At 37.8% G+C, this 26,279-nt stretch overlaps 1 protein-coding gene across 3 annotated transcripts in view; it reads left to right on the top strand.

The window, feature by feature from the left end:
- The window catches only part of PDE7B (phosphodiesterase 7B), a 424,310-nt gene that overhangs the window by 274,147 nt on the left and 123,884 nt on the right, over window positions 1-26,279 (top strand). For all 3 annotated transcript variants that reach the window (XM_016186828.2, XM_060190400.1, XM_016186829.2), the window contains one exon: window positions 25,760-25,843. In XM_016186828.2, the coding sequence (XP_016042314.1) occupies window positions 25,760-25,843 (84 nt within the window). The remainder of the gene's footprint in view (window positions 1-25,759; window positions 25,844-26,279) is intronic.

Raw genomic sequence — 26,279 nt, 5'->3', positions numbered from 1 at the left:
GTTTTGCACCATCATTCATATCATTAGGAAGGATATCCTTCCTTCAGCAGAATAGCCTGGATCCTTTCATATAGCTCTGAGAAAAGTATAATGTATATGAAACATGACTGAAAGAGAAAGAAGCTATGCTAAAAATTTCATAAAAGGCCCAAAGTAAAGCTTCAATGAATATCAGTTTATTGCTAAAAATATACTACCAGCCTAAAGTTTCTCATTTAGAAATTTAGAGAGGAGGCCGAGTGGTGGTGTTACCTGGTTGAGCACGCATGTTACAATGCACAAGGACCCAGGTTTGAGCCCCTGGCCCCCACTTGCAGGGAGAAAGTTTGGCAAGTGGTGAACCAGTGTTGCAAGTGTCTTTATGTCTCTCTTCCTCTCTCTAACACCCCCTTCCCTCTTGATCTGACTGTCTCTATCCAATTAATATATAAAGATAATTTTTTAAAAATAGAAATTTGGAAAACATTTATTTCTCATTGAAAAAGCTATAGGGATATGAAATAACTTCACAGACATTATATGATAAAGTTAAACATAGGGGACAGGAGATAACTCTGTCAGTACAGCATACACCTTCTTCTACAAGTGTTCTGGGTTCTAGTCTCAACATAACATGAGATGGCACCAGGAGAAGCTCTGTGATGACAGAGCAATGTTGTAGTCTCTCCCTTCTCTGTGTCTGCCTCTGCCTCTCCCTCTCCTTCATTTCTTCATTTCCCTCTCTCTCTCTCTCTCTCTCTCTCTCTCTTTCTCCCTCTCTCCCTCCCTCTAGTAAAGAAGGAAAAGATTGGGCCAAGGAGGCTGATCAGCAGTTGTTCGTACCATATAATCCCCAAGTTTATTCCCTAAAGTCATATTAAAAAAGAAAAATTTAAGTTAAACTTGGTATCCTCATATGTCTTTGTCTTTAAAACTTGAATTTTTGACTTCTATTTTTTTCTATTTTTTTATTATCTTTATTTATTGGATAGAAACAGACAGAAACCAAGAAGTTAGGGGGAGATGGGGAGAGAGAGAAAGACACCTGCAGACCTACTTCACCACTTGCAAAGCTTTCCCCCTGCAGGTGGAGACTGGGGCTTGACCCTTAGTCCTTGTGCACTGTAACATGTGTGCTCAACCAGGCGCACTACCACCCAGCCAATAATTTTTGAATTGTATGTAATAATGTGAAGTGTATTTGTGTCTCATTGTGTTTTTTATCTTTCAGTAAATACTTTCAGTTGATTAGTGTACTGTACTATTTTTGCTACAGCTTTTCTTTGGTTGTGGCTTGTTGTTGATAAAGCCTTTCTTCAGTTCTGTTTTGCCCATGCTAAGAAAATGTGTGCTAGTCACCCTTATAAATCTGTGCCAGTTTATATTCCAAGTGCCCTGAACTTTACTTAACAACTCATGGTAAAGCCAAGGAAGCTCCCACTGCTCTAATGGATCTCCTAGCAATTCTCTTTCCACAGACAGATCACTCCCCCACCAACTCTCCATTTGCTTCTCTGACCCCAACCCTTTGGCCTATCTATGAATTTATACTTAGGCTTTTTTTTTAATGTATTAATTATTTTTGTTATTTCTTTTTTCTTTTTTTTTTAGGCTTTGTTTTTTAACTACTTTTTTTTTCATTTTTTAAATGTTCAACATGGCAATTTCTCCTGTAAAAGTTCACTTCCTGACTCACCCAGACATAAAGGATCTTTTCACCATGAGAAAAGTTGCAAAATTACAACAAAATGTAACTTAGAAAAGTTCAGGGAGTCGGGTGGTAGCTCAGTGGGTTAAGCGCAGGTGGGCAAAATGCAAGGACCAGCGTAAGGATCCAGGTTCAAGCCCCTGGCTTCCCAGCTGCAGGGGGGGTCCCTTCACAGGTGGTGAAGCAGATCTGCAGGTATCTGTCTCCCCCTCTCTGTGTTCCCCTCCTCTCTCCATTTCTCTCTGTCCTAACAACGATGGCATCAATAACAACAACAATAACTATAACAACTATGAAAGGTAACAAAAGGGAAAATAAATATAAAAAAAAGAAAAGTTCAAATATGATTCAAATTATAAATATTTGTTTTGTGCCACTTTCCTTTTTCTTGTGTTTCATCTCTATTTTCTTCAATGACTGTGCTTGAGAGTGTGTCCTTTTGCATATGAACTACTCATTGGTAATTCTCTTCAATGTCACCTAATTAAAGTCATTGGGAAAACTTTGTAAAAAGAGTTCAGCTTCCCCAGAGACTCACCCTTCTAGGGAAGAGAGAGGCAGACTGGGAGTATGGATTGACCAATCAACACCCATGTTTAGTGGGGAAGCAATTACAGAAGCCAGATCTCCCACCTTCTGCAACCCACAACAACCCTGGGTCCATGCTCCCAGAGGGATAGAGAATGGGAAAGCTATTGGGGAGGGGATGGGATATGGAGATTGGGTGGTGGGGAATTGTATGGAGTTGTACCCCCCCACATCCTATTATTTTGTTAATGTCTCCTTTCTTAAATAAATGAATTAATTAAAAAATCTATGTCCACACTCTTTTCAGGTCAACTAAGTTATAATATCTGATTTCAGGTGGTTATAAAACAGTAGAAATTAGTTGTTGTCTAGTTTCTCTCTCTCTCTCTCTGTCTCTCTCACCTCTCTCTCTTACACACACACACACACACACACACACACACTAGGATGAAGTGGGAAAATTCTGACCAGTTTGCAAATGTAATAGAAAAAATTGGGAGGTAAAGTGATAGCTGATAGTACAGTGGTTTGCACAATAGACTCATGCCTGTGGAGTTGAGGTCTCAGGTTCAATACCCAATACCGCTATGAACTAGGACTTTTTTTTAATTTATATTTTATTTAAGAAATGATTAATTAACAAAACCATAGGGTAGGAGGGGTACAACTCCACACAATTCCCACCACCCATTCTCCATATCCCATCCCCTCCCCTGATAGCTTTCCCATTCTCTATCCCTCTGGGAGCATGGACCCAGGGTCATTGTGGGTTGCAGAAGGTGGAAGGTCTGGCTTCTGTAATTGCTTCCCCACTGAACATGGACATTGACTGGTCGGTCCATACTCCCAGTCTGCCTCTCTCTTTCCCTAGTAGGGTGGGTCTCTGGGGAAGCAGAGCTCCAGGGCACATTGGTGGGGTCTTCAGTCCAGGGAAGCTTGGCCGGCATCCTGATGGCATCTGGAACCTGGTGGCTGAAAAGAGAGTTAACATACAAAGCCAAACAAATTGTTGAGCAATCATGGACCCAAAGCTTGGAATAGTAGAGAGGAAGTGTTGGGGGAGGAGGTGCTCACTGCAAACTCTAGTGTACTTCTGCTTTCAGGTATATATTTTGCAGTAGTTTATGGATAAGTGTGAACATATGCTCTCTCTCACAGAACCTGGTCTATATCTAGGTTTTGGGACTTTGTTAGAAAGTGAACCACCGCGTGGTCCGGGAGGTGGCGCAGTGGATAAAGTGCTGGATTCTCAAGCGTGAGGTCCTGAGTTCAAGCCCCAGCAGCACATGTACCAGAGTGATGTCTGGTTCTTTCTCTCCTCCTATCTTTCTCATCAATAAAAAAAAAAAAAAAGTGAACCACCTGGGATGGAATTAGAGAATACTATGAAAGGAAAGGTCTCACCCGAGTAATGAAGCTGAAGTGTTGTCATTCCATACCTGAAGTCTCTGGACACAGTCTGAGCTGAAGCACATTGAGGTGGCAATCGTTGCGTTGATTAGGTTGCGATCAGCAGATGCAATATTATTTGATATTGATTGGAAGAGGCATATGGGAAAGTGGGCCCTATCCTAAGGTTCCAGGACTGGGGGAAATATAGGCTCTATAGTGGAGATGTGAGGTTCCTGCTGTCTTAGGGTTCAAAAAGACAATCGATAGTTAATGTTATCATCACATTATTTGGTAATTGGGTTAACTTTGAAAAGTCCTTTTGTTAGAGTTCGCTGTATAGTACCCAGTATCTTGTATGTAGCTGTGCCATTGGTTGCTTCTGATCTACTTGGTTTGGGCTTTTGAGAGAGTCCGCATATCAAATACACAGCCTATATATTAAAAAGACTCAGTCTGTGTTTTTAAAACTTCGAGACATACAATTAATTTTCCCCCTCTCATATTAATTAACTAGTGATTTATATGACTACATTTTATTAGGAGTGTACATAAACACCATTCCCACCACCAAAAGACTATGTCCCATCCCACCCACCCACCCCCACCCCCCCACCGGCCCTGGAAGCTGCATGTCTACCCCTCACCACAGGGTTCTTACTTTGGTGCCCTACTCCATATTTAGTCAAATCCTGCTTTTAGTTTCCCTTTCAGATCTTCTTTCTCAACTTCTGTTGATGAGTGGGATCATCCCATACTCATCTTTATCTTTCTGACTTAGCTCACTTAACATAATTCCTTCTAGCTCTGTCCAAGATGGGTCAGAGAAGGTGGGTTCATTGTTCTTGATAGCTGTATAGTATTCCATTATGTATATATACCACAGATTTCTCAGCCACTCATCTGTTGTTGGGCACCTGGGCTGCTTCCAGGTTTTAGCTATTATGAATTGTGCTGCTATGAACATAGGAGTACACACCTCTTTTTGGTTGGGTGTTATGGAGTCCTTGGGGTATAACCCCAGGAGAGGAATTACTGGATCATATGGAAGGTCCATGTGTAGCCTTCTGAGAGTTTTCCAGACTGCTCTCCACAGAGGCTGGACCAATTTACATTCCCACCAGCAATGCAAAAGGGTTCCTCTGTCCCCACGGCCTCTCCAGCATTTGTTGCTGCTGTCCTTTTTGATGTATGCCATTCTTACAGGAGTGAGGTGGTATCTCAATGTTGTCTTAATTTGCATTTCTCTAACAATCAGTGACCTAGAGCAGTTTTTCATATGTTTGTTAGCCTTTTGGATCTCCTCTGTAATGAATGTTTTGTTCATATCCTCTGCCCATTTTTGAATAGGGTCATTTGCTTTTTTGGTGCTAAGTTTGCTGAGCTTTTTATATATTTTGGTGATTAGTTTCTTGTCTGATATATGGCATGTGAAGATCTTCTCCCATTCTGTGAGGGGTCTCTTTGTTTGTTTAATAGTTTATTTGTATGTGCAGAAGCTTTTCAATTTGATATAGGACTTTTAACAGTGTTCTGGTTTAAAATAATAATGGAAAAAACAATAAAAGGAAATTTTCTGCTGAATTACATAATTAGAAATGGGAAGATGAAAAAGAGTTTATCTTTATTCATGGCACCTCTCTGCCAGTCCAGAAAAATAAAGTAAAAATGTTTGCTTTAAGTGAAAGTTCACTTTCTCTACTCCAGGTTTCTTTGGCTCACTCTGTTCTACCCAACTCAGGCTGAGTCCTAAAGGATGACTGAGTCCTAAAGGATGACTGGTGAAATATGCTGTCCTTGAGAAGTATATAATCTAGTAAAACATATTTATGTTAAACTATATTTCAAGATTATTTCCAGGTAGTATCATCTTAATTACACAGTTTCCCAGTCAGTGTGCTATGATTGAGTTTCCAGTGTGCAAACATCAATCCTTGATGTGACCAGGTGAGACTTAAACAGTCAAGATCCCAGTGTGAAATATATTGAACAGTCGGATACAGTGAACCGGCAGGAACAAAATGATATTTTCTATGTGTGGCACAGAGTGATAAAAGCAAGGGAGTCTTAGAGTCCTGGAGAAATAGATGGTATAGTCCTGAATGTCTGAAATCCCAAGTAACACTGAGATCCAAATTTGTACTCAGGGTAGAAGGAATTTGATGCTGTACATAATAATTCCCTCTATCAATTATAATTATACTTATAAAGTCATAAGCAGCATATCAAAGAAAAGTTAAGCAATTAGTATAAAAAGAAATTAACCACTCAGTTACTGGGTGGTTTCACTCATATGTGGACTATAGATGACTAGAGCAGATGAACTTGAAAAAAAAAACTGATAGCCAAAATGTATCTTGAACTCTGTGAAAGCTATGGTGGATGGAGGGAAAGGGTGCACAGAACTTTAGTGTAGGGTAAGGTACCTTACAATCTCTATGTATGAGTGCAAAATTATATCGCTGAAAGTTTACAATTTTGTAAAATTGTGTTAAATAACTAATAAAAAACAGGAGAATAGAAACATAGTTTCCCTGATGTTATCTGGTGGCATAAAGATAATTATGTTGTTCACATTCCTAGTGATCCTTAATGTAATAATGCATGAGTACAATAGACTCACAATTAGTACGTGAGTGAAAATTGATTATGAATAAGCATTATTGTTTATTTCCTTTCCACCTTCAAAAGTATTACTTCAATATATTTCCATAAAATCTTCAGTTCCCAGTCTAAAATTCAAACAGATTAAAATTGTGCAATTGAGTTTAGACTTCAAGAACCACTTTTCTGGAAAAGAGGAAAGTGGTCTGGTGAAATTCATAGCAAAGGTTATCCTAAGCATTGGAAAGCTTTTTTAAAATTTGGTTGTTCAAAACAATCATGATTGGGAGCTGGGTGGTAGCGCAGCAGGTTAAGCGCAGGTAGCACAAAGCTCAAGGACCGGCATAAGGATCGTGGTTCGAGCTCCCAGGCTCCCCACCTGCAGGGGGTCACTTCACAGGTGGTGAAGCAGGTCTGCAGGTGTCTATCTCTTTCCCTCTCTCTCTTCCCCTCCTCTCTCCATTTCTCTCTGTCCTGTCCAACAATGACGACAATAACAACAACCAGGGCAACAAAAGGGAATAAATAAATATTTTTTAAAAATCATGATTGCTGCTCATTCATTTTAGATACCAAGTTTGGTTGTGGTAACTGTGTAGATAAACCTTTGTACAGTGTGTTCCTAGCATGGCAGAGCTCTGACTGGAAAAAACAGATGTATGTTTCTATCAGTTTCAAAAAGTGAGCTATGTATGCTAGGAGCAAAATATATTCTAAAAGATAATATGATTTGATAAGTACTAATAACTCTAAAAGATGAGTTTAATCATACTGTGTATTTGTTGAGCTATTCAGACATTTTTCCAATATTAATTAAGATATATACTAGAAATTTAGGTGTTACATATAATGAAATATAGTGAAACACATTCTATTGGAATCATGAAATATCTCAATGTGCAAGAATAGAAGGTTTTACCTAAGGATAGGAGTGAAGGTATACACTAAGTTCTCTGATGACTTTCAGTACTCTTAAAACAATAATACCATGCACGAAAGACATTTTATTTTACTTAAGAGAAGCACAAATGCATAATGTAAATCAATTAAGAGAGCTTTCCAGCAGGATTTTTTCAAAGTTATTTAAAGAACATGAATGGTATGAAAAAGTGGGAAAACATTAAGACCAGCATAGGGCTAAAAGAAAGCAGTAAAACTGAGTGTAATGTTTTTCTTTTAGCTTGTCAGCAAGAATGAATTCAAACTAGAAAAGGTAAAATTGTTGCTGTTGTGTTTTCTAAGAATCACTGTGGAAGGTTGGAATGGAGGCCCAAGAAAGTGATTAAAATCAAGCAAAAACTAAGTATCATTTTGCAAAAGTTCAAGTTTCTAGGTCTACTGAGTTATATTCTCAATTGTATGCGCATTTTTATCAGTAATCTTAGTGAAATTATGGAAGATGGGAAGTGTATTTGGGAAGTTTTTTAAAAAGGTAAAAGTCTAAAATTTATTTGGTTATTTAAAGCAATCATGATTGCTACTCATTCAGTTTAGATACCAAGTTTGGTTATGGCAACTGTGTAGACAAATCTGTGTACAGTGTGTTCCTTGCATGGCAGAGATCTGACTGGAAAAAAGTGATGTATGTTCCTATCAGTTCTACCATCCTAGCAGTGTTAGTAGGTTCAGTTATAAAAGTTCAGGTTTCAGTAATTATTCTACAGCCAGTGTTTCTTTGGTTATATATTTCAAATGTTTCCTTATGCCAAGTAAATATGCTGCCATGTCTTTTGTCATGGTGTGTATCCTACAAAGACCAGTTTTAATTAATTTTACAGATACAATACTCCAAAATATACCTTGCCCTACGTATATATTTTCTTTTATATTCTCATAGGATGAGTAGGTTAATGAAGTGAATGCATAGTCGCAATCTATTTTCCACCTCCTCTGTGAAGCCAGGAGAATATTTATTGTGGCTGAGAACATTTTTCTACAGAGTTCCCTGCATAGGCACAGGCCCAAAAAGAGTTTCTACCTTATTGAGTAATAAAACCACAGGTCGGAGAGGATGGTTGGACAGGACATGACACCTAGAATAAGAGAAGGGGAGTGACAGACACTTGGTGACTGATTGGGTTTGCCACAATTAGAACTCAAGACTGAACTTTAGATATATGAAAAGTAGTACATTCATTTGCTGTTCTAGCATACTGACCTCTTTGCATAGTCTGAAATATACCAGGTATATTACTTAAAGACTTGTGATTGCGTTTCTTTAGAATAGATATTCTTCCCACTTGACATTATGGATCTTCCCATTTTTCATTCATTGTAACTTTAGCTGCTCTCATTTTTGTGTTCAAGCAACCCTCATGTCTATTGAAATATCAGAATTTCCTGTTTTACATAGATACTGCTTAATGGCCTCATTTTACTGAAATTAACTCTTTTAAAGCTTCATCTTTGTCATATGTAGCAAAACCATAACTGACATCAAACTCACTGGTGGAAAATGGAAATTTTTCTCTATATTTAAAATCAGGGAAACAACAAGAGTATCCATTTTCATCAATATTATTCAACATATTTTTGAAACCCTATCTGTAGCTATTAGGCAAGAAAAAATATATAATGTATATAAATTTGCAAATAATAAATGAAACTAACTTTACTTTCAGATGACTAAAAGACTCCACTTCAAAAAATATCTTAGACATAGTCAATATAGTAAGGTGGCAGACTACATGATTAATACACAAAATTTGTTTCATTTTTGTATGCAAGCAATGAGTTAGAAAAGAAACTAGGGAAAATATGCATTTACAATATTAAGTACTTCAAAATTAATTTAACAATAAGAGTGAAAGATTAACTATAAGTTGTTGCTAACAGAAAAAGAAGACACAAGGAAATGGAGAGGCATTTCATGCTCACTGATTGTCAGAATTAAAATGACCATCCTACCCAGAACACTATACAGATTCATTATAACCCCTATCAAATTTCAGTGACATTCTTAAAGGAAACAAAACATTACTAAAATTTCTTAGAAACCACAAAAGACCTTGAATTGTCAAACTATTCCTGAAGCTGAAAAAAAATGGATCCTACTCCAGGATTTCAAACTATATTACAAAACTACAATAAATCAGAACAGTGAACCAAATACATTTAACTAAGTTTTAATTAACTATCCTTTAATTCATATGTAAATTACATATCTAAAAACAATGCCTCTTACCTTAATACAACTTAATGCTGACATAAATGTATATAGCAATATCAATATTATTCATACAATATAAAGTTTATACAACACATAGTATAATACTTATCTTTATATAAAAGTGAAACTGACAAAAGAATTTTATCATGTATTCTTTAGGTATAAAGGCAGATATTGTTCTTATGTAACAAAGCAGAAGACTGCATGAAACATGGAATGTTTAAGTATTATGGAGACCATTAAAATAACAAGCTGATTCTCATGTGATTGTGATTGATTTCTTTCACAGTGATACCATCCTAAAATGCAATATAATGTATATTTCCCCATAAAAATATATCATAATATCTTCAGATTGGTACTTACCTGAATAAACATTGTATCATACTATTTAAGTATACTGGAATGGAACCAGTCACCCTGGTTTCAAATCTGCCTTCATATTCACTGACCATGTCATTTTTGGAAGAATAGTTTAACACCTCTGTCTTTCAGGTATACTATTGATAATGAGATTTCTATCTAAGAGGGTTATTTAAAAAATTAAATGAGTTAATTAATGTAAGACTACTTCTCAATACCGTTGTTCATTGGTGATTTGCATCAGTCATCCAATTAAGTAAACCAGAAATCTGTGAATTATCCTGGACATTTCCATAACCCTTAGTCTTCAGATGCAATTGCTCACCATATGTTAACTAGTGTAAGACTACTTCTCAAGCCCAGCCCTCACTGCATTGAAGGAAATTTTGGTGCTGTGGTTCCTTCCGTTCTCTCTGCCTTGCTGTCTTCTTGTCTCTAGCTAAAAAGGAAAAAAGAAAAGAAAAAGAAAAGATAAACTACCTCAATAATTGTTTAATACATAGTGCATTCTCAATAAATATCACCTCTCACTATTGCAAAATATCTTACAGCATGGATATAATACAATAATTTTAACCATTTCCCTACTGAATCCTATTTTTGCCATCTGTCTCTTTTCTGAAAAGCCAACCACAAAAAAAAAAAAAGTGAACAACACTTGAAGCTTAAATGAATCCTAAGTATCATGTTGGCATAGTTGACTGGAATGAAGAACTGCCAAACACCTCCTGGTCTTCAGCAGATTCCCACAGTTGAGTGTGGTGGTCTTATGGTCCCTCTGAAGTCAGCAGACTTGGTATGGAAGTCTCCTAAGAACAAGCTATCTCATGGGACATTGAGTATTTCCTGCCTATGATCAGGAACATCTTTTCTTGCAGTATTTTGGCAGATTTGTCCTTGTTCCCGGCCAAAATCAGGAAGTTCAGAAGCACATGAAAACAAACAATACATTAAAATGCTTCTTTCACATTATTCAAAGTTTAAAAACCCCAAAATAATTATAAAGCAATTTTGGGACTTTGTCAGTGTTGTATCTTATTAATTATATTATTCTTATTAATGTCTCTAGTTTTTTTTTCTCAGTTAATACTTTTCTTGTTAGTTTTTCCATTAAACTTGTTTTATCATGAAGCATATTTAAAAGTAGGAAGTGATGAAAGAAGCTATCACTATATTTTGAAAAAAATAGATATGGGAGTTTTCATCACCAAGACTCTTTCATATTCTGCACAATTTTCAAATTATATTTTGTTATTAATATTATTTCTAGGGCTTACTGTTGTTCTGAAGTTTAGCATCATTTTTTTTCCCTTAAAAATCCCCTCATTGCAATGATGATAGTTGAATCAATTGCTACATTTTGAAATTTTGCTTATCATTTATGGTCCATTAAATATTAGCTCCTTAGTAGAACCTTCCCAATTTCTCTACTCCATGTAATATTCAAAGAACTCCATCCATTTCTCACTGCAATAACCAAACTCAATCAATGGATTTCTTTTAATCATCACTTCTCTTTCCACTTCAGCAAAACCTATCTGAAAATTATTCTCTCTGACTTGAATTACTTGCTCTCTTTCATGAGATTACTTGAATTACTTGCTGTCTTTCATTGCTCTCTTACTTCAGTGTTCCATCTCCTTTACAGTTTACATCTCCTTTACAGTTTCTTCCTTCAGCAAGACATTTCATATCACAGTTGCTCAAGACAGAATTATAAGCCATTGTCATTCTCACCTCATTTTCCAGACAACCTCATACACACTCATAGTTTCATTGATATGTAAATCTATATTCTCACCCAGTTAGCTCCATATAGATTTCAAAGTCATATCCACAACTCCTATTTGATATTTTTGACTTAAATTTTCACAAAAGCAAATTAAATGTGGCCAATATTGAGCACATGAAACCCACCCACCCCCAATTTTGTCTTTTCAGAACACCCTTGTTCATTGGTGATTTGCATCAGTCATGAAGTAAGCCAGAAATCTGTGAATTACCCTGGACATTTCCATAACCCTTAGTCTTCAGATGCAATTGCTCACCATATGTCAGTTTTATTTACTAAATCATTCCCATCTCTGCCAATGCCGCGACCCTACAAAAAAGCCTTATCTATCTCAAAAGTATCTTGCCAACTAGTCATTCTTTCCTCCTCCAATGCAGTTTCCATACTCCACCCAAAATTATTTTTCCACTATGAAAATCTGATGATTTCTCTCCCTCTTAACATTCTCTCATGACTTTCCAATTCTCTTGTAATAAAATCAAAGTCCTCAGCCTATTCTAAAACAAAACAAAAATAAAGTCTTGACATATCTTCAATTTTATTTTACACTATGCTCCACTACATCAACTTTGGTCACTTTGCTATGATGCAATTGGCCTTGTTATTGTACCTTAGGGATGTTATTATGCTTCCATGAGATCTTTGAACTTGCACACCAGTCTGTCTAGATCACTGTACTCAATATCATCATGGAATATATAACCAAATCAGAATTTTTGTTTATCCAAGTATGTAGTACTGCTAATTACACCAAGCAATGCAGCAAAACATCAATCAAGGCTTTTCCAGGGAAAATCAAGATATATGTTCACTTAACTCTTGGTCATTTACAAGATATCTGATCAAATACCATCTCCTTAGATGTTAAAAACCATTTTTCTCACAAAAATGAAGTCCATTATGACCTTAACACAATATACTTCCATTTTGTTTCACTATACAAAACTGAAATTTTATGCTTATGTGTGTATGATTGTCCTGCACTTCCCCCCACCCCATAGACTAAATTCTACGAGATGAAGACTACCCCCAAGGTTCCTCACAATTGTGTTGCTTGCTCCAAAAAAACTTTTATCATAAATATCATCTGTATTAAATATTATTTATCAGACTAGGAACTAATAAGTTCTATAAGTTCTTTCTGAGAATTCCCTTTTTCCATGACCAATGCAACCAACCATCCAATTATGTAAGATGGAAATGTAGGAATTATCCAGGGTACTTTCATTTCCTCTTTATGCTTATTTTCCCTATAAACCCCTCCATTTTTCCACTTCCTTAAATTTATTAAATAAAATTTCTTTTATTTATAAAATAAATTTATTTATTTAAATAAATAAATTTAAAATTATTAAATTTAAATTTATTTATAAAAATAAATAATTTTTAAATTTATTTATAAAAAGGAGACATTGACAAAACCATGGGATAAGAGGGGTACAACTCCACAAAGTTCCCACCACCAGCTCTCCATATCCCATCGCCTCCCCTGATAGCTTTCCTATTATTTAACGCTCTGGGAGTATGGACCCAAGGTCATTGTGAGATGCAGAAGGTGGAAGGTCTGGCTTCTGTAATAGCTTCCCCGCTGAACATGGGCATTAACTGGTCAATTCATACTCCCAGCCTGCTTCTCTCTATCCTTAGTAGGGAGGGGCTTTGGTGAAACAGAGCTCCAGGACACATTGGTGAGGTTGTCTGTCCAGGGAAGTCTGGTTGGCATCATGCTAGCATCTGGAACCTGGTGGCTGAAAAGAGTTAACATACAAAGCCAAATAAATTGTTGACCAATCATGGACCTAAAGGCTGGAATAGTGCAGATGAAGACTTGGGGGTACTCCATTTTATAGATAGCTAGTAGGCATATTTTAGTTATATTCTAAAGGGCCTTTGGCTATACTAGGTTTTTTTTTTTTTTTCCCTGAGCCTGAAATCTGATATGCAGGTGGATCCTATTGTCTGGGGAGAAGATGTCATAGCTGGAAAAGGAACAGAAAGCTGGATCAGGGAAGAGAGTAGCTCCCTAATATGGGAAAGGGGTATAAATATTGTTGACTATAAACCCCATCGATTTGATTTGGTCTGGGGCCCATATTCAGCTTAGGAGCCTATGTTACCTCTGCATCCCTGTAGATCTGAGCTCACATTCTGTGGTCATGAGTAGGAATGTTCCAAACTTCCCCAATATCGACCTATCTTCCTCAGGTGTAGCATAGAGTATCTTGTATATCCTCCCTTTGAAGGATGGAACATTCTCTACTGTTGTTGACCCAAGTTGAGGGCAAGGTCCTATGGGGGGCCCACAAAGTGGTCTATTGTGTTGTTCCTGATAGAAATGACTGGTAACAATGGAGAGAGGGATTTATTTGAGGTCTAGGCCCATCATGTCTGTTTGGGAATCTCAGTGCTCCCTGAATAGGGCCCCAGCTGGTGGAATGGCCTGATAGTGACTAAAGAGTCATAGTTAAAGTATGCCAGTCTCTTGCCCTTATTCAGCTTTTGCAGTCCTTGTTTTGCTAAGGTTAGCTTTGGAGTGCATGAGAGAACTGTAATAGGAAGACGGTGAGGAAGGTATCTAAGTTTAATTAGATACTATTTCATTAGGAGCTTTATACTGACTACTGCAGACTATTGTGTATTTTTGCTTTCAGGTATATATTTTGCCTTAGTTTATGGATACATGTGAACATACGCTCTATCTCATGGGACCTGGTCTATATCTAGGTTTTGGGACTTTGTTAGGAAGTGAACCGCCTTTCTCTCTCTCTCTCTCTCTCTCTCTCTCTCTCTTTTGTTTCTCCTTCCTCATCTCTACTGCTGGAAACTTTTTTTCAGAAATCTAACAATTTATTAGATACAAAGGACAGGATTTCTTAATAATAAATGGTTTCTGAAAATAGCATTGGTAATTAAAATAATTTCCCTGTAGTCACAGTAATTTTCATACTGGAGACCCAGTATAAGAGTGGAAATTGATGTACTGCACCAAAGTAAAAGACTCCTCCAGGTGGGGGAGGTGGGTTCAGGTCCTGGAGCATGATGGTAGAGGAGAATTCAGAGGGAGTTCAATTGTTAAGTGGAAAACTAAGAAATGTTACACATGTACAAGCTACTGTGTTTTACTGTTGACTGTAAATCTCTAACTTTCCCAATAAAGAAAAAAAAGGAGTGGAAATTATGCTTTCCATCATAGTTTTAACATTTGAACTCCTTTTAAACATAAGCACTATTGAATTAGAAAATTAAACATTGGAGCCTACAAAATAGTTCACTTGGGAAAGTGCCTGCTTTGTCATGCATACAACTCTAAGTTTGAGCCCCTAGACACCACAAAATTGAGTGGAACTTCAGTGCTGTGGTGTCTCTATTCTTCTTTATCTTTACCTCTGTTTCTTTCTATCTGAAAGAATACACCCAGTGAGGCTTTATCAACAACAAAATAAAGCTAACATTAAATGATTCTCTTTCAATTATGCTAACAAACATTTACAAGACTATTGGGAAACCACTTTAGACCCAGAAATCTCAAGTGTACATATTCATACAAAATTTGGACTTCCAGAGGCATGGCTATGGAGTGGGAGCTGTTTCAGATTGTGTTCCTGATAAACTAGGGGTGAAAAGCAGCAACAAAAATCACTCAGCAAAATACAACCAGGATTTCTCCAAAATCTCATTAAGCCACAGCCACCAAGTTGCAGATGCTACTACCATTTCATCCTGAAATCCCTGGGCTAATAACCTCACCAATATTTCCCAGAATCTCACCTCTCCAGAGCCCGACCCTACTAGGGAAAGATAGAAACAGACTTGGGATATGGATTGACGTGCCAATGCCCATGTCCAACAGAGAAACAATTACAGAATCCAGAACTCCCGCCTTCTGCACCCATAAAGAATTTTGGTCCACACTCCCAGAGGGGGAGAAATGTTAAGGGAAGATGACCAAAGGGCTCTGTACTCCAATTCCACCAGGACCTGGAGAGAGAAGAGGAAGGGAATTTTAAAAAAAGAAAAAATAAAGGACAAGTAGTAGGTGTAACTTAGAAAAGGAAGAGAAGGCAGTGCCATAGGGAGAAGTGGATACATATATATATGTATTATATAGCTATGATATAGGTATATAGATAATTATAGAAATAATAGTAAACCCATATGTGTGATCTTGGTAAAACCAATGTAGTTTCCAGTAGAAGGAATGGGAACACAAAACTCTGATGGCATTGCCATATAATTTTGTAAATCAGTATTAAGTCACTAATAATTGTTTTAGTCACAGAGCTTCTCAACACTTCCAAGAATTTGAACCCAAATATCCAAATACCATTAAAAGCTAGTTACCTTCTGACTTAAACCAGATTTATTCAGTCTGTGACTCCTTTCTTAGCTGTTATCTGAGTGCCAAGATATCTTAATAGACCTCAGTATTTCCTTTTTCCTCACCGACTTGGCAACACTTTCTGCAAAGCTTTGGTTGAACATTTGTTGAAATGAATTAAATTAAATTCCTTTACTGTGATCTCAGACAGTGCCCTAGAACTGGCTCTCTTGTTGATCCACTTACCCAGAAGAAATTTAAGTTAACCAAAAGTACCCTGCATGACACTTATACTCCAGTGAAGTCAAGAATCCCTGTGGCCTATCCTAAACACTCAGGTACTTATTGTCTTATGTTAATGTTCATTGTACCACTGTGGCATTTGGCTTATTCTACAGTCATTAGAAAGCACCACCAAGATATGGACTGACCTAATGACAACACCCATATTCAGCTGAAAAGCAATTACAGAAGCCAAAACTCCCACCTTTTGCACCCCATAAAGAATGTTGACCCATATTACAAAAGGATGAATGAGAGGAGAAATAAACCAGAGGGCTCTATACCCCTGTTCAACCAGGACCTGAAACATTTGTCTTTAGGAGTCTTGTTTTTTTCTTTTTTTTTTTTTTCCCTCCAGGGTTATTGTTGGGCTCGGTGCCTGCACCATGAATCCACCGCTCCTGGAGCATTCCCCCCCCCCTTTTTGTTGCCCTTGTTGTTGTAGCCTCGTTGTGGTTACTATTATTGCCATTGTTGATGTTGTTCATTGTTGGATAGGACAGAGAGAAATGGAGAGAGGAGAGGAAGACAGAGAGGGGAGAGAAAGATAGACACCTGCAGACCTGCTTCACTGCCAGTGAAGTGACTCCCCTGCAGGTGGGGAGCTGGGGGCTCGAACCAGGATCATTACACTGGTCCCTGTACTTTGCACCATATGCGCTTAACCCACTGTGCCATTGTCCAACCCCCAGGAACCTTGTTTTTATACCATCGCTGTAAGGGAAGTGAATCTGGAAAACAGCAGAGGAATCGAGGCACTGTTTCTTCTATCTGAGAAAGAATAAGGAAAGACACCCCAAAATAGTAATGTGTAGAGGTGACTTAGAAAGGACCATTTAAAAAATGGGGGGGGGAATATAGACATAGATATAGATAGATAATCATAGAATCAGCTCATATCTGTGACCTTGGTGGAACTACTGCAGTTTCCAGTGAAGAAGATGGAGACACAGAACTCTGGTGGTGGGAATCATAGAATTACACCCTTATTATCTTAAAATATTGTAAACCACTATTAAAAATAAATCCCCACCTGCAGGGAAGTCACTTTACAGGTGGTGGAGCAGGTCTGCAGATGTCTATCTTTTTCTCTCCCTCTGTCTTCCCCTCCTCCTCTCTCCATTTCTGTCTGTCCTATCCAACAACAAACAACATCAACAACAATGATAACCACAACAAGGCTACAACAAGGGCAACAAAAGGGGGGGAAGGCCTCTAGGAGCAGTGGATTCATGGTGCAGGCACCAAGCTCCAGCAATAACCCTGGAGGCAAATAAATAAATAACTTTTTTAAAAAAGCGATAAAGGCATATAGCTAATAACCTTTGTGACCAAATTATAACAAAATAGCCCTTTTCACACACATACACACACACACACACACACACACACACACACACACACACACACACACACACAGGCTTTCCTTGGTATATAGCTATGACGCTCACTTTTATTAGCACTAGCCCACCCAGCAGAGAGAGGAGAAATAACTCTTGAGAAGATCAAGGAATCATGGAAGGTCTGCTATGGGTAATGGAGATCATACATGATCACTGCTGTAGAGGCTGGAGACATTGGCCATGTGCAACAGTCTCTTAGAGAGCCAACATTCAAGGCTACTGGGCTTTTGATCCCAAGTCGGTCACTTACAAACTTTGTGTGCTCCACTGCAAAATGCAGATGATGTACAAAGCTGCAGATGGTACAGATACTGTGAGAACGAAAGCCAGACATATATGCACAGTCTTTAAAACAGCATTTAGCTGAGAAATCCCACTAAACAAGCATCCTTCTACCATGGAAGGGGAACAATGTGGGAAGAGGAATAATATCAGATCAAAAAAATAAGAACAAGATGGAATAGATAGCATAGTGTTTATGCAAAGAGACTCTGATGACCAAGTCTCCAAAGTACTAAGTTCAATCCCCTGAACCACCTTAAACCAGAGCTGAGCAGTGCTCTGGGAAAAAAATAATAATAATAACTGCGATTTGCTGAGTGCCAACCACTGGCACTATGAGTGATGCATTTATTAAAAACAATAATAATTACAATATTAAACTCAACCTTGGCGATATTTTGGATATTGAGAAATTATGCTATAATGTGCACTATCCCAGTGGTATTTTCATTACTTAAGGCAGACCTACATCACGTATTCCCCAAAATGCCTCCTCAGATTATTCCCTTTCTTCTCAGTATTTGTAAGAAGATAGGTTCTTTGTGTTCTTTAAAGTCTTTTACAGCTTCTTGAAATTCTCTTTAGGCATACCTGCTGCTTTTTGTTCAATATCTTTTTTATTAGGCTCCTGTGTTCCTAGTGATTGAAAAATATTTTTTTCATTTTCTTTCTGTAAAACCATCAACTTGAAGACTGTCTAGTCTCAGCTAAAACCTTCCTACCTGCACATTAGAAAATAAAGGCACTGTTGTTTACATATTCACTTTTTCAGCATGCAAGTCTTTTAAGATGTACATTTGTCACAAAGTATTTTGTCAAGTCTAAGCTAAAATTTCAATGTAGTACAATATTGTTTGGGGAATTTAATTCAATAAAATTACTCTTTTCTCTGATTTTTATATAATGATCAAGGTTTATAAATTTAAAAAGAGGAGAAGGAAAAAGATTTTTTTTTTCCCAGACACAGTTTTGTTCCTTCTGCCAAAAGTGTGTTTTTTGGAAAACTCAGTCTTAGTGCAAACTTCTTGTTCAATCAGTTCAACACATGGTCCTTAGTGACTAGAAAGACTCAGCTTCCCTAAAAAAGTGAAGCAGAAGATTGAATCTTTATAAGGAAAGTTTAGATTTAAAAAGCAATCTTAAATCATATGTGAGTTCATAGTACTCAGAATTATCATCCATCCATCCCTGCTTGAGTAATCTTAACAGGCTACTAGTACTATCCCATAAATCTAGGGAGTGATCGCTTAAACTCCCTCCTCTTATTTTGACTTGATAAACATCTGAGGAGAAATAATCCATTGTAATCATTGGGAGTATTCATCTAAAATACTTGAAGCTTCCAGTGGAGGTAGTGCAGCTCAGTGAAAGTTCCTGGGCTGAAGAGATACTTACTGGCTATAGAGGACTTGCCTTCTTCTTCTAGCATTTGCCCTTCTTTCGTAGCCAGACAACAGCGTCAGGTTGAAAGCTGTCAGGAGCTGCTTGTTGCTGGCTTTGAAAGTGACTGGGATCCATGTGGATTCAGTCGGCTAGGAAGGATCATCAGTTTCCCCAATGAATGGGTACTCACGGGATGCACCATGAGAAGGTTGATCCAATGCATCCCTTGTTGTCTTTAGGACCCAGGTTTGAACTGTGGTGCCACTTGAGAGTGCTAAGATACCAGGGGAATCTCCAAATGCTGTGGTGTCTTCTTCGTGTGTGTGTGTGTGTGTGTGTGTGTGTGTGTGTGTGTGTGTGTGTCCCCATCTCTCTCTGTGTCTATATATAGGGGAGAAAAATGCCTGAGAATGGTGAAATCATGTATGTAGGATGTCCCTGCTCTGTCAAAAAAAAAAGTTCCTGTCTGAGATTAGGGATCTGGGTTCTCATTGCAGTTTTTGACAGTGACATGACTTAATTACATCTAAAGATGATTAAAAAAATACCTTTCATGAATTTCTCTCCCTCTACATTTGGACTTCTTTAGGATTGCATTGAATACTACCTCATTTTCTTTACTTAGGGTAATAGCCCAGCTATGAATTCCTATGCCATGTCCCCAGCAGCCACTGGCATCTCCTTTTTTCAAACGCAATAGAAACACAGTAGCTATTGCTCTGTCTCTTCCTTACCCTTTTCTCCCACCCTGAAATGACCTTGACACTGTGAATGTGACTAGAGATTGATTGGTTCACTTTATGTGGCCTGTGTTTCAGCCACTGTAAGTTGTCATCACTGTCAGAGTTGCACCCTCGTTGCCAGTTACATAAGAGGCCACATCACATCTGCTCCCTAGCTCAAGTTTTTATTAAACAGAGACAGCCTGAGAGGCCAAGTGGGCAAGAGGTCTACCCCAGAACCACGTCCCCTGGGAGGCTGAGTGGCTGTCTCTAGATCTTGGCTCCTGGAGTCAGTCAGCTCAGCTCTCAGTGTGTTTGCAGCCTTAAATACCAGAGGAAGACATGTTATGTTTTCAGCCTGAATGGGGCAAAAGAGAAACAGCCCTTTCAAAATAAGAATTCCCCTGCTGTTTGCTTCATTTTGGAACACGATAAGAACAGACTGAGGACAGGACTCTGAGCTGTCAACGCTTCCTACCCTGCTTCCACAGCACCTTTCATTTGCCAGAAGCAAAGTTGCTTAAGTTAAACAAGGATCTAATGAATAGTCAAAATAATTGTTTAGCTTGGGTATAAGAACTTAAGTAAATAGATTATTGTCCAAAACCATGGGCCAATAAAAGCAGTCCAGCAGAACCTCTCCGTTCTGTTCTGTAGACATCAGTTCAGTAGCCTCTGCTCTTCCAGAGGACTGTTGTCACTGAATTGTTTCTCTTTTCCCACAAGTTTATTAAAGCTATTTAGTGTCAGAAGAAACTCATGAAAGTGAGGGGGAAGGAGAGAGAATGTTCTACATTAGGAAGATAGACTTAAAAATTAATTTTAACCATATTAGACTTTCACATAAATAGAATGTTGATGAAATAGAATGTGTTTAACTTTTCATGCCCGCAAAAAATTCTTTTATTTATTTATTTTTTGACAGGACAGAGAGAATCTTTTTAGATAGGACAAAGGGGAAAAGGAGATAGAGAGGGGTAGAGGCAGAGAAAGAGACAGAGTACTTGCTTTACTGTTCCTGAAGATTTTCCCCCTGCAGTTAGGAAGCAGGGTCTGAAACCTTGGTCATTTTACATGGTAATGTGTAACAAAAAACTTCTAAATTACAGCTGGCCTGCTTACACTTGTCCTGCCTCCTTTCTTACATGATTGTATCCTTTTCAAAACAATTCTTTACTACAGGAGGTTAGATAGCATAATGATTATGCAAACAGATTCTCATGCCTGAGGCTCCAAAGCCTCGGATTCAGTTCCCTGCACTACCACAAGCCAGAAATGAACAGTGCTCTGGTGAGGGGGGAAAAAAAAAGACTATACTGTAAACAGTTCTTTACTATACTTAGAGATCATCATTAGGTTCATGAATAATGTGTGAGACTGTTCTGTAGTTATAGGCAGAATAAGTATTGAAATAAAAACTTAGAGGTCTAAATTTTGCTTGTATTGATTTGTTGAATATTTTGTTTGAATTGATTTGTTGAATACTTTGTTGTTTTCAGGGATCTTTTCTTTCATTGTACTCACTTGTCATTTGTTTCTTTTTCCCAAATGTAGAGCTGCTACTAAGAAGCTTCAGTTAAATTGGTTGCTGGATAATTTTAGTTCTGCTGAATAACATTTTTAATAGTTGCTTTCCATTGATTATTTGAAAATGATAGGTGTCTTGTTAATCCAGAACAATATTTGGCCCTACATGGATAATCCAGCTTCACTGGACTGTTATTGAAGTAAATATCTATCAGTTTGAGTCTCTAATTCACCAAGTGATAGATATCCTTGGTATTCCATTTCTAGAGATAATGAAGAATATAGATTTGGTTTATTGGAAAAAAACCAATAAAAGCTTACATTAGATAGTAAAAAGTTGATGCTTAGTGATTTATACATTTTTATAATGGCAACGTAGAAGAATGGTTTAAAATATTGAGCTTGGGGGAGCCAGGCAGGTGGCACACTTGGTTAAGCATACACATTACAATGCACAAGGACTGGGTTCAAGCCCCTGGTCCCCACCTGAAGGGGATAAACTTCACGAGTGATGAAGCAGGGCTGCTGGTGTCACTCTGTCTCTTTCCTTCTCTATCTCCTTTCCCCTCTTAATTTCTCTCTGTCTCTATAAATAAAGATGAGAGAGAAAGAAGAAAAAGAAGAAGGAATATCTTGTATAAAAAAAATGCTGGACTTGAGAAAGAGGACAGATATTGGGATCTTATTTATAAATGGAATTTAAGAAACAAAGTAAGGGAGAATACAGAGAAAAACTAATTTGCTATGGTTTGTTGCAGCAGATTCGGAACTCTAAAGGAAGGAGAAAGGAAGGGACTGAAAGAGGGGTGGTAACCCACTATCCTATAGGGGAGGATGACAAATAGGTAGAAGGTGTGGTGTACTTTTCAATAGACACTATACACCTGAGACAATTGTCATCTTGTAAATTAATGTTCTTCAATAAAATTATATTTTTAAAAAAGAATATGAAGTTTGGAACCAATATAAGTTTGAACACAAACTCCACACTAACTAGACCTAAGAGCATGGACGAATTATCAAATTTCCATTGACTTCAGTTTCTCCATTTGTAAAATGGCCTAATAGTAACATTATTGTGGTATTTTATTTGTTTCCAGGGTAGACAGTTTGAGATAATGCATATAAAGTGCTAAGTGTATAAAAAGTCAATGTTATCCTTCATTTTTGTCTTGAGAAAATAATTTTCTCACAACAAACTTGTGAGATAGGGAAAATTTCTTTTTTTGAATTTTTTTTATTAGTGATTTAATAATGATCGACAAGACTGTGGGATAAGAGGGGTGCAATTCCACATAATACCCACCACCAGAGTTCCATATAACCTCCCCTCCATTGGAAGGGTCCCTATATTTTTATCCCTCCGGGAATAAAAAGATCTTTATGGGGTGCAGAAGGTGGAAGGTCTGGCTTCTGTAATTGTTTTTCTGCTGGACGTGGGTATTAACAGGTCAATCCATACCCCAGCCTGTTTCTATCTTTCCTGAGCTGGGTAGGGCTCTGGGGAGGTGAGGTTCCAGGACACACTGGTGAGGTCATTTGCCCAGGGAAATCAGGTTGACATCATGGTAGCATCTGCAATTTAGTGGTTGAAAAGCATTAAGATATAAAGCAGAACAAATTGTTTGACAATAAGGAATCTAAAGGTAAGACTATAGCAGATGAGATTTTGTGTCTTTGTGTTGGAATAGGCTTAGGAAGTCTATTTTACCTATATTCCGATGGGCCTGTGACTTTACAAATTTTGCCTAGTCCAGGAAGCTAAAGTGCAGGTGTGCTAGAAGTATTGTCTGGGAGGATTGTGCCAGAGTTGGGAATAGGACCGGAAAGCTGGATTATAGCAGAAAGTAGCTCCCAAATATGGGGAATGTATATAAATAGCATTAACTATAAACCCCATTGATCTGATCTGGGGCCCATGTCTATTTGTGTTGAGCACAGAAGCCTGTGTAACCTCTGCATTCCTGTCAGTCTGAGCTCACATTCCATGGTCATATCTAGGAACGTTCTATTCTGCACTCATTTCAGGACCAGTCTTCCTTGAGTGGCAGAGTATGTTGACCCAGCCTCTATTCAGAGAGTGGGACAATTTCTACCACTGTTACTCTATATTGAGGGCAAGGTCCTATTAGAGGCCCACAAGAGGGTTTGTGATTTTGTTGCTGATGGAGATGACCAGTGACGGTGGAGAGAGTGATCTGTTAGAGGTCTGGGCCCACCATGTCTGTGTGAAAATCCCAGGATTCCCTGACTAGGGCCCAGGAGGATGGGTTGGGCTGGTAGTGACCAAAATGACCATCATTAGAGTGAAGTAAAACTTCTATAGTCATCTAATTAAATACTAGAAAACAAGACTTCAAAATGATGATTGATTCACACAGAATCATGAAACAATGCCGGTCTTCTTTATCGGGACTCTCATAATTACTCAGGTAGAGCCTTCCCTGTATGGATTCTGCCATGTGATGGTGACTCCTCACATTTTCTCTAATGTTAGAGTCTCATATGAAGATGGAGCCCTACTTTAGATTCTCAGATGTATAAATGGAGTAAATTCTGGCAAAGCCTTTAGACTTTGGCTTGAGCCTAGTTGGCACACTTTTTTAATTATTTAATTATTTATTTATCATCACCATTGTTATTTTTCCACCAGGGTTATCACTCATTCTTGCTGCTGGCACTACAAACCCACCACTCTCTGTGTCCTTTTTTTTTCCTTCTTTCTATTTTATTTAATAGAACAGACAGAAATTGAGAACAGAAGGGAAGCTAGAGAGGGAAACAGAAAGATAAACATGTGCAGACCTGTTTTATCACTTGTGCAAGTGAGGAGTGGAGGCTCTGACCAAGTCCTTGCACAGGGTAACTATGTTCAATCAACCCTGTACATCACCACCACGACCCCACCCCATGAACTCTTCAAACAGCTATAAACATAAGGTAAGGGCAACTCCTGAGAGTAGAATCCCTTGCAATTTTTCCTAGTGGCTATCCTCCAACTATTGTCTATCCACCCCCACAAATTTATCAGGTGCTGACAGCATTCCTTTCTTTAGTATCTGGTTATACTTATATTTTTACATGTACTTTTCCATCTTTTCTCCCCATCTTCTACTTTACTATAGTCAATAAATTTTAAAATTAATTTACATCACTGTGACACAACAGTATCAGATCACACAAAATATTAAATAAGACATCAAAGTAAAATTCAGAGAATAGCCTAAGGGCTCATAGCTTTTAATTCATAAGCTCAAGGACATACAAGACCCATCTGTCATGAATAGTTAATTGCATGAGGATCTCACCCAGGCCCTAGTTAACTCCAGACAGTAGGAAAAGAGAAGTGAAATCTGTTCCTCCTCTCCACTTACAAATATTCCAGTACCTCTTCATGCCTATGAGAATGGTTTGTGGGAGCACACTCACTCAATCACTACTGGTTCTGAAAGCATCTCTGACTTAGTTCACAGAAATAATATTACACTTTGTAAAATTTTCTCTCATCAACTCCAAATTATATGTACTAATTTGGCAGGTTTGTCCTTTAGAAGTATTGCTGGTTATTTTTAGAAGTATTGATTGTTATTTTAGATTTCCTACCCAAAACATCTTAGAATGAAACAATAACAGCTGAGAGCTGGATTTATCCAAGATTTATCTTGTTCAAAAGTGCATTCCCTTTCTCCTCTACTTCATTATATCCCTTGATCAGGAACACAAGACACTTCACAGAGGAAATTAAGCATAGATATTAAAGGAAGCTTAAAAATAAATGCTAGGAGCTCTACAGATTATCATATATGCAAGGGAAGCTAAATCTGAAGTAACTGCAGCTAGCCTGTATTCACCTGAACATGTTCTAAAGCTGAGTGATGACAAAACTTGGGTCACCAAGAAGGTGAGTAATGATCAGGAAGCTAATTTTGCTGGGACCAAGATAAACAGCTAGAAGAATAAAAAGTATCATCCCAGCATACCACATGCTCTTCCAGATTAAATTGTTTCATCTTTACTGCCCTAGGAAGTATGAAAATACTATGTAAACTAACATTTTCACAGACCCATCTTCCACATAAACATAAAATAGACTTGCTTCATTTGTTAGAATATTACCACATATACTCTCTGCTCAGTATTAAGAAATTCTCCCCACATGGTGTTCTCTTGAGCTAGGTGAATGGAAATCCTTTTTCTTCTAACATTTGGTGTTGGTTACAGTGACATAAGTGGTTAAGAGGATTTTCATAGGAAAAGGGAATGCACTTGGTAATGTTTCCAAACATTTGTTTGTATTTTCTGTCTTCTAGGAGATGTACGACTAAGGGGTCAGACGGGGGTCCCTGCTGAACGCCGAGGCTCCTACCCATTCATTGACTTCCACCTACTTAACAGTGAGTAATCAAGTGTACCTGAAAAGAAACAAATGTTTTCTTTTCTTCCTCTTTTTTTAAACAAATATTTACTTTAAAGGGGGGGGATTCTCACTCCCTTCTGAACTTCAAAACCCTGGGAGGTCTACCTTCCTTCCTCTACTTCTTCTCTCCCAAGTGGAAATTAACCCTTTCTCTTTAGATTTCTCCACTAGTGAAATTATTCTTGGCCCAGTCTAACTCTGAGAGGTTTGGTAACATTGAATTAAAGTCATGTCAGTGTTTAAAATGTGATTCTTAAAATGTGAGCCTTTATTTTATTCAAAGAAATTATTCCTTTCCTTTTTCCAACAAATTTTCTCTAACCTCCAGCCAGGACTAATGAGATGGACCTCTTCATTTTCTGTGAAATCCTACAAAGAAACCTACTCTACAACTGCCCTGTTAACCTTTCCAT

This window comes from Erinaceus europaeus, chromosome 4 (assembly GCF_950295315.1).
Source record: "Erinaceus europaeus chromosome 4, mEriEur2.1, whole genome shotgun sequence".
Taxonomy (NCBI): domain Eukaryota; kingdom Metazoa; phylum Chordata; class Mammalia; order Eulipotyphla; family Erinaceidae; genus Erinaceus; species Erinaceus europaeus.
This window is presented reverse-complemented; position numbering and strand designations above follow the sequence as displayed.